Raw genomic sequence first — 12,500 nt, forward strand, 5'->3', positions numbered from 1 at the left:
CTTACATCTCATATTTTTCATTACAACTGATTTATTTTAGAAAGAATTATTTTCATCACTTGATATGTAAACCATTTAATCATAGGAAAAATGCCCTAAAAGGTTTGAATTTTACAAACAAGATCTATTTTTATTTTAATAATCAGGTTGCTGCTTTTGGACCATTTTCGTTTAGCTCTATTTATTAATATAGAAATGCCATGCCAAGTTTATGTACATTTAATTTCTCAAGCTTGTTTTAGATGTGTTTTTTCATTAAGCAAAAGGACAACCTAATTTCAGTAGCTAGTTTTATAAAAGTAAACAAACAAACAAACATATTTTGCATATATTTTTTGTAAAAAATAATCAGATGTAACTCTACTACAAATTGTATGATAATTTAATGTTAGAATTCTTTTGTGCCATTACTTTCTTTTTTTAATTTCTGAACCTAAAACATTCCTTATTGGTTAATTCTCTAATTTGTTTTTTAAACTCATGCTGCAGTTTGCAGTACATCAAAACTGAAGAATTACCTGCCTCACCTATTCTGTACCACTGACTAATTGTAACATTGTATTATACTGAGTCATATGTGATACTAATCATGTGATAGGCAGTTGATACTTACAATAAAATTTCAATCTGACTTTCAGTATTTGTTATTATGCCTAAAAAATCATCAAATTACTGTGAAAAAGAATGGTTTCCTTACGAGTATGGGTCAGTGATGCACCTTTTTTTCATTGTTTTGTTATCTATCTATAAGATCAGATGTGAGGTAGCAGTCCTCGGATTCAAACTAGGCCTATCTGTATGTGAGGTCAGACAAGAAGCATGACGTTATTCTCTCTCAACTTATTCCAAAACAGTCCATCGCTCTGCTTCTCCACCATCTTCGCAAGACGTTTCTGCATCTCCCCCAGTATCTCTTCCCTATACCCTATAACATTCTACCTTTACTCACCCTATCCCTCAGTCAAATTTGTATTAAAGTCAAAGTCCAGGGACTCCAATGTCTGACACTTCCCCGATACCTACCCCTCCTCCTCACTCTTTTTGTAGCACCAGGCAACCTAAACGTTCCACACCACCCTCTCGTACACCTTCCTCTTCTTCTGCTCCTACAGATATCTATCTGTTCTTCTTCCAAGAGAACCTTTGTTTCTGTCCTCTTCACTCAACTCCCCTCCAAAAACCCTTGATGACATCCAAAACTTCCTAGAGATGACCCAAGGAAACACTCCACTCCCTCATCCACCCCCAATCCCTCTGTTCCTACTTCTATATTTAAAGTATTTGCAAATATCCATCCTCCTCCTCAAGTTCCCTCCACCCCCCTTTCTCCTACATCCTCCCAACATACCCCACCCTCTCTACTGCACCCACTTAAATACTCACATGAATCCCCTCTATCACAACAATGTCCTTCTTCAGACCTCTCCCCTCCAGACATTCTTCCTGATACTTTACCACCTTCCCGTCCCCTTTTCTCATCCCCCAAATTCTTCTACTTCCTCAACAGCCACCTCTGTTTTCCTTGAATAATGTCCCTGTTCCTTCCCCAATTACAGATAAAATGCCATACCCTCTATCCCCCAACCTTTCCCATTTTACTAATCCCTGCTCTACCTCATTTACTTCTCTCTTTTCCCTTTTCGCTACCATATTTTCCTATGACACTCTGACATCTAACCCTCCTCTCTCCCTGGATTCTTCCCCTACTTTTCCAGCAGCCATCTGTTTTCTTTGAGCATTATTCTATACCTTCCCCAGTGAGGTACACTAAGTCACTCAGTCGCTCTACGCCCCTTAACCCTCCCCTTTCTACTAATCTCTGCTCTAGTTCACGCACTCCCCTTTTCTCTTTTCACTACAGTACTGTCCTGTAACACACTCTAATCTTTGATATCTGACACATTTTATCCTAATCTTGAACTCCTCCTTCCCCTTTCCGACACAATACTTTACCATAATGCTATATGACCTTAAACGTCTAGCACATTTATTGGTTTTAAACGTTAAGCATAATGCGAATGACCAATCGCCTGAAGGTATGAAAGTAGGCCATGATGTAAACAACACTTGACCCAGAGCCGTAGCCAAGTCAAACATGACATGAAACCCCATTATCTATCAGATATGAGGAGTTAAAGATCCGTTATTCAAAATTAACATTTCAAAAGTTAATGACCTTTTTTCACAAAGAAAGAGGAATTCTGGTTTTATTCCGTCAAACTGCAAGACTGGAAACTACACATCAGAAGCATGACTATTCTCATAAAGGTGTAGTCAGTGTATCTCTATTTGTTATAGAATATGAACAGAAGGGAAAAAGTTAAACACAGTAAATAAATTTCAAAGCTTTAATACACTGTGGCCTGTATGTTTCGAACAAAGATACAACAAACATGCAAAAACAGTACATCATATGATGCCTATTCCACCTCTATGATTTCTTCCACCCACAAACAGCAGGAACTGCTTTGATTCATGAGTTTCATGTTTCAATGGAAGCTGCATCAGATGACGGACTTTCATGCACTGTTGCATCTCATTATGAAGGTTGTCTCTTTATTAAAAGTTCCTCTTTAAAAAGTAAGGGATCACTACAGTCTGATGCTAAAGTACCATATTGCAAAGAGAAATACATCTTATTTAGAGTCTTGAATTAACAATGGTGTCCAGAATATATAAAAAACTCTTATAATCAATTCAATACAAAGGAATCTTGAGAAAAAAAATCCAAAGGCATACAGAGAAAAAGAGAGTATTCATTCACAAAAATACTTTGCTAACCATGCACTTACTCAGACATATTCAATTATCAATACAATACACAATAATCAATAATTCGTACATACAACAGCACACTGATACTAAGATCTGTTTTAGAATAATCATGCAATTAAAAAATTACAACTAAAGCCAGTGAACTTAAAAAATCTGATCATAAATCAGCCTTAAACTCAAAATTGATTCGTCATAGTTTAAACTTGAGACACTTTTAAGGCAGCAGAGACTAAGGCATTAGTTGTTGCAACATCTTGAGACTTGAGAAATGCTCATCGAGTGTAGTTATACATTACCCACAAAAATGTAAATAAAATGAGTTGTACTGATGCCTCTCCTTTCATGTACATATTTGTCTTTGAAAATGAGATATTCTAGATTTGCTAATATCATCTATTTGTGCAGAAATCCCCTACTTTAGCCCTTTACTCTCGGCTTGGATAAGTTGTTCTGGCACTATTGCAATAATTTGACAGGGGAGGTAGTGGACTGCTGTGCTGATGGTCCTCATGTCGAGAAAAATAGGTACACACGGGAGCGCAACCACCCAAGGCCTCTTGTTTCTCAGTCTTCAAATCATGTAATATTTCTTGGATCATATAGGGAACTGAAGATTTGTACAAACAATATTCTAAATATTTTTCTACAACCATAAAATAACATGGGAATCAACACAGAGAAACAAAACTTGGTAAATATGTTGAAAACTAAAAACAGTAGACCACAGGAGAGGAGCCTATCTAACATTACCATTGATTCAACATGACACCAAAAGCACACACAAAATTCTATTGCATTTGATATGGTGCAATCTGGCCTAGAGTAACAGGCTGGTGAGGAGATGAAATTCTGACATTAATTCTTTCATTTATCTGCTTGAATTGCGCAGACCCTTGGGAACATTACCATGTATGGTCAAAGTAAATAAATGTCTTACAAAGAAAGGCACCAAAAAGTTTATATATGTGTACATGTCACTTACAAAAATGCATATACTAAATATACTTTATCATTGGCACCTTAAAAAATATTATTATTATTAAAAACCATAACTGTCTCGCCTGGATTACTTACTAAAAAATACATTTGATTTCCATGCAACTTGATAAGTGCAACATATCCAATTCTCATTAATTTCATGGGTTTGATTAATCAACCCATCGTGTTTCCTGTGTCAAAGAGAAACTATCAATTTTCAACATGAATACATAATGAAAATGACATACAGAAAAAAGAAACTTACCATAATCAACATCATTCACTGAGTATTAGATTATGATTATCAAAATACTCAAAGTAAGTACAATTAAATGCATTGTTACTGGGCACTGCATTTACCATTACCATGCATTATGATGCATTTAGATCTCAAATCCAACAAGAGTACAAATACCCCATTCCTGAAGCTAACTATATACACATTAAATTCTTTCCTGACTATGTGACCAATTGTAAGCAAACCACATCATTCTTCACAAGTACAATAAACTTCATTCGGATTCACAAAAGCATTGCTGTGTAACAACATAAAACATACTATACCATACACTGCAGTGAGTATGAGTGGAGTGGGGTTAGAATGGAAATGCCTTATCTCTAATGAGTTAGCTCATTAAGGCATGAAACATTCTTCCTGATCCTGAGTTTACAAATATCAAAAATTAACACCATATAATGCATGCACAGGGAAGCTTTGTAATAATCTGCTGCAGAAGTCTACAACTGCAGCTAAACTGGACGGTGAGGTTAGCATGAATACTGCATGATAGGAAATAGCCTTTCTGGCTGTATGAGAGAAATATAACACTGGAAAAAATAAAAATAAAAAACCAGATAACTGATATCTTGAATCTGACAAGAAATTATCATGATTGCAATCATACAAATGAACTATCCCCTTTCTATTTAAAAAGAATCCCATTCTTTTACAAATCTCGGATTTGGCTCAAATCACATCAATGAAGTACCTGATACTTGGCAGGGTAAATATAGGTAAAAGGAAACTGCGTTAAAAAAAAAGACATGGAGAGCACTCTTTTTCAATATAAATCATCAATCTGGGAAATGGGGGGAGAGTAACAAACATAAAATTACATATTCCTTCCTACACCATCTGAATAACTAATACCCTAAATAAGTTGCTTTCTTGATTCCCTACAATTCAAAGGAAGGCATCAGAGTTTAGCATTTGCCACGAAAGGAAGAGATGATCTGCTTACGGATGTAATCTGCTGTCTTCTCTGTTATTCCCCACCTACTCCACTCCCTCTCAAACATTGGAACTGATCCATAACCACCCAAGTATCCGTTGATGCGAGCTGCAACATGGCACGAGATGAGCTCATCTCCGGGGTCAATGTCCAGGCTGTTGATTACTGGGGCATGTTGCTGGAGAATGTACTTCTGATGGTAGCTGCACCACAAGAAGAAAAGTTATGACAGATGCTTAAAAAATAAATATAATAATAAAACAACATCAAAACTCAAACTTATATGTTCAAATTCTTGCAAAATATGCTATATCAGGAGCAAAAACAGACTAGGACAGAAAGCAAGAAACTGCTATATGTACCCATTAACTGAAGTTGGAAATTACAACATTTATCTAAATTTTCTTAATAGATAAAACGAAAAGAGGAGACAGAAGAAAAGGGAAGAGGGATGAGAAAACAGAAAACATGAGAAGAGAAAAAGAGGAATAGAATTTTGAAGAAATTAACCAAATGGCACTATGTAAAAAAGTTGCCATCCGTTTTTCAGTCCACAACAGCCACAGCATATATGTACGACATCCGGCAGCTAGTGGTTAAAATGAGAGAGAGAGAGAGAGAGAGAGAGAGAGAGAGAGAGAGAGAGAGAGAGAGAGAGAGAGAGAGAGAAAGAGAGAGAGAGAGAAAGAGAGAGAGAGAGAAAGAGAGAGAGAGAGAGAGAGAGAGAGAGAGAGAGAAAGAGAGAGAGAGAGAGAGAGAGAGAGAGAGAGAGAGAGAGAGAGAGAGAGAGAGAGAGAGAGAGAGAAGAGAAAAAAACAACAGGAAAGAAGAGGAAGGGAAGGGAAAAGAAGACAAAAGTGAAGGGATCAAACGAAAGAAGAGAAGAGAAGGGGTGAAAACCAAAAAGGAGAGAAAAGTGGAAAATAGGAGGGGAGATGAGAGAAAAGAGAAGAGAACAGAAGACAAGAGAGGAGAATAAAATCAAATAAAAGAGGAGAGGAGAAAAGAAAAGAGAGAAGAGGAGAGGAGTGGAGGAGAGAAGAAAAGAAGAGAAGGGAAGAAGGGAAGAAGAAAAGAGAAGAGAAGGTAAAGAGATAATATGTGAAGAAAACAAAGAGAAGAAAAAAGAAAAGAAAAAGAAAAAGATGAAGAAAAGAGAAGGGATGAAATTACAAAAGGCGAGAATATGAGACAGAAAGAAAGAGAAGAGAGAAGAGAAAAGAGCAAAGAGAAAAGATGAGAAAAGGGAAATAAAAAGAAGAGAAAGAGAGAAGTCAGAAAAGAAAAGATGAGAAAAGGGAAAGGAAAAGAAGAGAAAGAGAGAAGTTAGAAAAGAATAAGGAATATAAAGGGTAAGAGGAAAGGGAACAGGAGAAAGAGAAGGCCACCTCACAAATCACGGCTACAGTCACAACTTACTCTTCAGCAATGTAGAACTCTTTCATGGGGGCAATGGTGGTTGCAATGGGCTTCCCATGATTCTTCTGTTCCTCCTTCATGGTTTCCTCAGCTAGACGTTTCTGCTCCCCGTCATGGTAGAAAATGGCAGACATATACTGTAGTAGGGAGAAAGAGAGATAGAGATAGGGATAGGAACCTGGTGTGAATGACTTATCATTCATGGATTGCATTCAAAGCTCTACTTGGGTAATGAGAAAACACAACTGACCTTTAAATATATACCACTATTACATATTTCATGAACTAAAGAGGACTACTAATAACAGCGATAATAACCAATCACATAAACCCGAGCAAATGCACATTCATACCTGCCGAGAGCATTTGGAAGTTGGGTTGTGGTTCTTCCAGAAGACTTGCAGCAGCTTTGGGTAGTCTGTCTGCGAGGGGTCATAATCGACATCCACAGTTTCTGTGTGGTCACCCCTGAGCACAGAAAGTAGATATTAATGGCATATCTGGATGAAGACCTTGATTTCAAAGCTTTGGAAACAGAGATACTGTCTGCGCTACATTCACTCACTTTCACTCTCTCTCATGGACACAAATAATAATAAATTTCCTTCCTAAGCTAATCATGATATCAATAATAATAATAATAATAATAATAATAATAATAACAATAATAATAACAAAATCAATAATAATAATGATGATAATGATAACAACAACGATAATGTTAATATTATTACCATCAATGATAACATTATTAACCCCTTGGATCCAGATGACGTTGCAGTCATGTCAAGGAAAAACTCAGAAAGCTGCCTAGGTGACGTGAACTGCCGTCATGAGCTAAGGCCAGGGTGATGGAAAAGACTCAGCACGAGTGCACAAACCTCTTGGAGTATGATACACTCATTTGGCACTTAGAAGGGGGTTTAAGCATTATTCCCATCGATAACAAATGTGGAATATAATGTGTATAAGCAGTGACTGGAAGAGCACCAGCTCCAGGGAGGACGCCATTTCCATGCAGCGCACTGTATTGCTGGCCGCTGTGACTGGCGGCGCAGGTTATATTATGTAAAATTGAATATTACAAAAAAATTTGATATTTGACACAAATGACCAAATGTTCCATATTTTTCTTCTCTTGCACTGAGTTACTTACTGCATAGAGAGATGATATAGAGTCTGTGCAGGGAAAATAAGTAATTACCATCTGGATAAAGCAAACCAAAAGACAAATATGGACATACGTAAAATTGAATATTACGAAAAAATGAGATATATGACACAAATAACCAAATGTTCCATATTTTTCTTCTCTTGCACTGAGTTACTTACTGCATAGAGAGATGATATAGATTCTGTTCAAGGATAATAAGTAATTACCATCTGGATAAAGCAAACCAAAAGACAAATATGGACATACGTAAAATTGAATATTACGAAAAAATGAGATATATGACACAAATAACCAAATGTTCCATATTTTTCTTCTCTTGCACTGAGTTACTTACTGCATAGAGAATGATATAGATTCTGTTCAAGGATAATAAGTAATTACCATCTGGATAAAGCAAATCAAAAGACAAATATGGACATTGGAAAATGGCGATAAAGCTAAAGAGTTTACAAAAGATAACTTTACAAAGTGGAAGCACAAAGACTTGTCATAACTCATGGGTGTTCATGCGTGCCCGGCCTATGTGCCACATGCCCGGGATTTAGGCCACTTACATAACCCATTGCCCGGGGTTTTTTAGCTCTGTGATTTCCATCATGCAACCAGATCCAAGGGGTTATTAATAATTTCATCATCAATAATAATAACAATAATATCATTATCAACCCATTAATGCTGGTATAGTTTGAAGCCAAAAATAAAAGATTTCGGGTGGCTACAAAATCGACGCACATGGTTGGCCTGGACTTTGCCCGCGCGCCGGCCACAGCCCGCTGCTGCGTCAGAGTGCAAGCCCTGATACAGCGTCACACTGGCGGGATGTCCGGCAATGTTTATTTTTTCAGGTGTCTCATATGTGGGACACCCGTCGTTAGTGGGTTAATAATATTATGATGAACAATAATATCCACACTCATACTACTACTACTACTACAACTATTACAAATAATAGTAACAGTATTATCAACAAAAATGGTAATTGCAATGATAATATAATAACATATGGCTACTAATACTAATAAAATAAAATCAATAATAACATCAGCAAATAGGATATCTGCAACCAACACTTACAAACTGTGGTAGGTTGGGTTAACCTTTGACCCGCCGGCATAGCCCACTCGGGTTCGGATGACCCCGGGGACACAGCCGAACATGGCCTCCGGGAACCAAAATCATGACATCCCGAAGGTAGCCTTCTTTGTGGCAACGGTTGGCTCGTACAGCGCCATGCTTCTGATGCCTAGATCAGGCTGTGGAAAACAAAAACCATCAGTAAATTTTGTCAATAGAAAAATGTACAAATGAATAAAATTGTGTAAGTAATGTGTCCAATATATATATATTTTTTAATAGGCATGTTAATATTGAATAAAAAAAATAGTTGGAGGCATTTGTAGCCAACTTTGCTCTACATATAAAATACATATGTTATATGTTACATATAAAATACCTTGCATATTGTTTTAAATGAAAATTATGATTAATTTATGCTTCTCAGATTATATGAAAAAGTTTGCTGCCTTGCCACAGTGCTAATGACCAAGCAATAACTTGATATTGCCACAATTACTTTGGTTACTTTGGTGAATTACTAAAAAAAAGATCACAGTGGCTTTCAAAACAGGAATTTCTTCTCACAGACATATTAGCTGTAAAGCATGCAATAAACCTGAAACTTGCTGTCATTTGTGATGGATGACCTACAAATGAAGTCTGGTATGATAATGGAGCAGTGTCGAGCAGTCCTGGCAGCTGCAAACTTTGTTTGAGTAGAGGTCAATAAATCACACTATGTATGTTCTGGCGAGACAGGGCTTGAAACCTTGTAGGCCTTATCTGACAATAAATCACTGTGGAAGTTTAAAAGCCCATCACCCTAGGATGGACATAGTTGAGTTTTACTAGCAGTTGACAGACCACAAATATGTTATGGCCTCAGAAACTAGTGTATGGCCAGTAGCCCTACACCTGTTTCTGAGACTTAATATCTTACATAGTTTGGTCTTGATACATGGAATGGTAGTTCAGGGGAGCTCCACATTCCATTGAAGGTACAGAGTGTGGTGTTGATCCCATGGATGGGAAAGGCCTTTAATGTTTTACAAGGCACTATAGAAACTGTCTCGGGGACATAGGGGTGATAATCTACAGGTCTTGTAAACAAGGCCACCACTATGCTCAGTGCTGGGTCAGCAAGGTCAGGAGAGGCCAGGGTGCCTGTATGGCACTTGTGCCCCAATTCAGTTTCAACCTTGACTGGGCGTGACTATGTGACGGTTAATTTGAGGTGAATTTAACTTTTTGGTTAAAATTACTGAATTCTGTGTGACACAAATAAAGGAACATGGACAAGGGTCTACAGAACTTCACAATTCCAAGCATATAGCACTGTATATGTAAGTAAATATATCAAAAGCATAAATTCATTTCTTGTGTTTATAATGACCAATTGAAATTATAATGATATACATTTGTCATACGTAAAATTTAAATATATTATAATAATACTGAGCCTGCACTGGAGGGAGTCGAATTAAAATCTATGATCCAGTAGCCTATATGAAAATATATTTGAAATATATTTAACTTCTTGTCACATCTGCTCATGGGAGCATTAGATTGATAAAAAGTAGTACAGGTGAAAAATGCTTTAGAATTAGTCAAATTGTAATACCATGGACTGTTTAACCATCATATACTAAAAATCAAAATAATGAAAAAAAGAAAAAGAAAAAGAAAAAGGAAGAAAATAAGAAAAACAAAAAGAAAAAGAAAAAGAAAGAAAAAAATAAATACTAAATTTTGTATCTCTTTTTAAGCTGGACAAAATCATTGTCATCTCTGCACCAGCTTTAAATATCGAAGCTTTAAATCTACTTCTGCCTAGATTTTTCTATACTTGAATAGGCTACATAATGACCAAAGGTACAGATGCTTAGAAAGTTTATGACAATTATCTCCTCCACTTCAATATTATGGAAATTACATTCCCAGCTTTAAATTCATGAAAAGCATATCGTGAATTTAAGATATGACAATCATATCCATAACTATAAAATTATTGAGTCATATCTTCAACTTTAACCTCCTGAGTATGAAGACATCTATAGTATCTATTTAATAAACTCTCTGTTGCCCAATTATATCAGTCCAGTACTCATGTTTCCTCGGCAAACTCCACAGCACTAGCCTTGAGGGGTTGCTGGTCCAGTGAGACCTCCAATGATCTTTACAAATTCTCTGTCCTCCTTGATCCATTAACGCCGGTATATTTTGAAACTGAAAATAAAAGATTCCGGGCGGCTACAAAATTGGCGGGCAGAGCTGCCCCTGACTCTGTCTGCCCGTCGGCCATGGCCCGCTGCTGTGTGAAGAGTGTGTGCCCCGATATAGCATCACAATGTTTATTTTTTCAGGTGTCTCATATGTGGGACACCTGTCGTTAGTGGGTTACCTTATTTCATAATGATGGTATCTTTAACTCATTGACAGAAAAGTACACATACATGCACACTGTCCAATACGATTTTGATTTGCTTTTCCAACATAGAGATAGCTTGCAAGTCCGTATACCCCATCAATTAAGGCCTGACAGACCTTAATGTTTATCCCATAACTTGATCTTTCAGATATATATATATATTTTTTATTACAACCTTTTATTATAAATGTTATCTTAATAAGAACAAATACATTATGAATCATCTTAACTGTAACAGAAATAAACATTCTTTTCACCAAAAACTCAAGGAATATGGTTAGCCTAGTTACACCTAAAAATTGTCTCCTTGGCAACCGAGCATTTATGGAGCTGTCTGCATAATATAAAAAATAATACTAAGACAAAACCACTATAGACATCAAAACTTAAATAAGCAAATAAATAAACAATAAAAATAATCTTTCTCTACCCTACATGACTACCTTCACGGAGCAGAGATACCAAATGGGTAAGTCTTAAGCTTGTAGAATCTAAATATACCACAAACATTGAGATAAGACCACTCATATCTATGATAATTCTTTTTTTTATCAAGTTAAGAGGAAAATCATAAGAATATTTGGATATAATAACAATTACTCATCATGTAAGTACAATATACGGCTAATAATAGAATCATTCCTTTTGGTGCATAAACGGAGCATTATATAAATGATTATCATTTCAATTCACATTTTCACTCCTACATAACACCCTTCCATAACTCAGCATCCCTGGTATTGGAGCAAGTTTAAATTATTTGCAGATTCTTTTACTCCTAGCATTGTTTCCAGTCTGTTGTGGACGTCTTTACTTACATCTGTGTGCAAGGAGAGTTGAGAACAGAGTGAAATATAAATAAAATGGCTCACTTTCTAAATATATTTGCAGTTGCTTGTGTAATCAGTTTCCGTCTTACGTATCTTCTAACTGCACTTGCTAGCTAGGTACCATCTATCTTTGGGACTCCTGGTGCATTCCCATGTAAGCAATTGCATAAGAAACTCACAAATCCAATTCACAACTTAAAGAAATAAGAAATAATCTGGAATATTTGGCAAGACTTCGGTAAACATTCTGATCTCGATAATTTCTTTCCAAAATACTCACACCAGCTCGGAAGAACGTGTGCACCTGGCGCAAGATATTCATGGATTGTCTGTAATAAAAAGGAGGTAAAAGGGGAGCAAAAAATGGGTGAAACAGCGCGAAATAACCTTTTTTCGACTCTTACTCCTCCTCTTTCTCCTTCTTCGAAGCCAATGACGCGAGAAGTCAAGGTCGGAATCATTTTTATGTAAGGTTATTAACTTTATTTCGAACAATTTGGTTATGAATGTGCTATCTTTTTATAAGAAAATAAGTCTATAAATGTCCGGATGATTTCTTATTAGTTGTCTTTTGGTAGTTTCGTTGTGAAAGAGTTATTTACATTTTT

At 36.4% G+C, this 12,500-nt stretch overlaps 2 protein-coding genes across 7 annotated transcripts in view; one reads left to right on the forward strand and one right to left on the reverse strand.

The window, feature by feature from the left end:
• The window catches only part of ssp3 (short spindle 3), a gene marked incomplete in the record, with an annotated part of 69,811 nt that extends 69,179 nt beyond the window's left edge, over window positions 1-632 (forward strand). The window contains 1 exon segment of the mRNA XM_070136459.1: window positions 1-632. This exon segment is cut by the window's left edge and continues 6,229 nt beyond it.
• Window positions 633-2,334: 1,702 nt separating this feature from the next.
• On the reverse strand, window positions 2,335-12,418 carry MsrA (methionine sulphoxide reductase A). 6 transcript variants are annotated; one of them, XM_070136462.1, is made up of 5 exons: window positions 12,297-12,418; window positions 8,653-8,831; window positions 6,758-6,872; window positions 6,405-6,541; window positions 2,335-5,188 (listed from the first exon to the last, which is right to left on the reverse strand). In XM_070136462.1, exons 2-5 carry the CDS (start codon window positions 8,733-8,735, stop codon window positions 4,957-4,959), a joined length of 567 nt encoding a protein of 188 aa, XP_069992563.1. In that variant the 5' UTR covers window positions 8,736-8,831; window positions 12,297-12,418; the 3' UTR covers window positions 2,335-4,956. The 6 variants fall into 6 exon arrangements, with proteins under 6 accessions (XP_069992563.1, XP_027224278.1, XP_027224263.1 ...); XM_027368477.2 differs by having other exon boundaries at window positions 12,280-12,379; XM_027368462.2 differs by having other exon boundaries at window positions 12,173-12,335.
• Window positions 12,419-12,500: the final 82 nt, after the last annotated feature.

Source organism: Penaeus vannamei, chromosome 22 (assembly GCF_042767895.1).
Source record: "Penaeus vannamei isolate JL-2024 chromosome 22, ASM4276789v1, whole genome shotgun sequence".
In the NCBI taxonomy this organism is placed as follows: domain Eukaryota; kingdom Metazoa; phylum Arthropoda; class Malacostraca; order Decapoda; family Penaeidae; genus Penaeus; species Penaeus vannamei.

Coding starts and splice junctions, on each gene's coding strand:
- MsrA (XM_070136462.1), bottom strand. CDS start 8,735: ATGTTCGGCTGTGTCCCCGGGGTCATCCGAACCCGAGTGGGCTATGCC. Junction 6,542..6,757: donor CTTCCAAATGCTCTCGGCAG/GTATGAATGTGC, acceptor TCCCTACTACAG/TATATGTCTGCCATTTTCTA. Junction 5,189..6,404: donor GAGTTCTACATTGCTGAAGA/GTAAGTTGTGAC, acceptor CTTGTGGTGCAG/CTACCATCAGAAGTACATTC.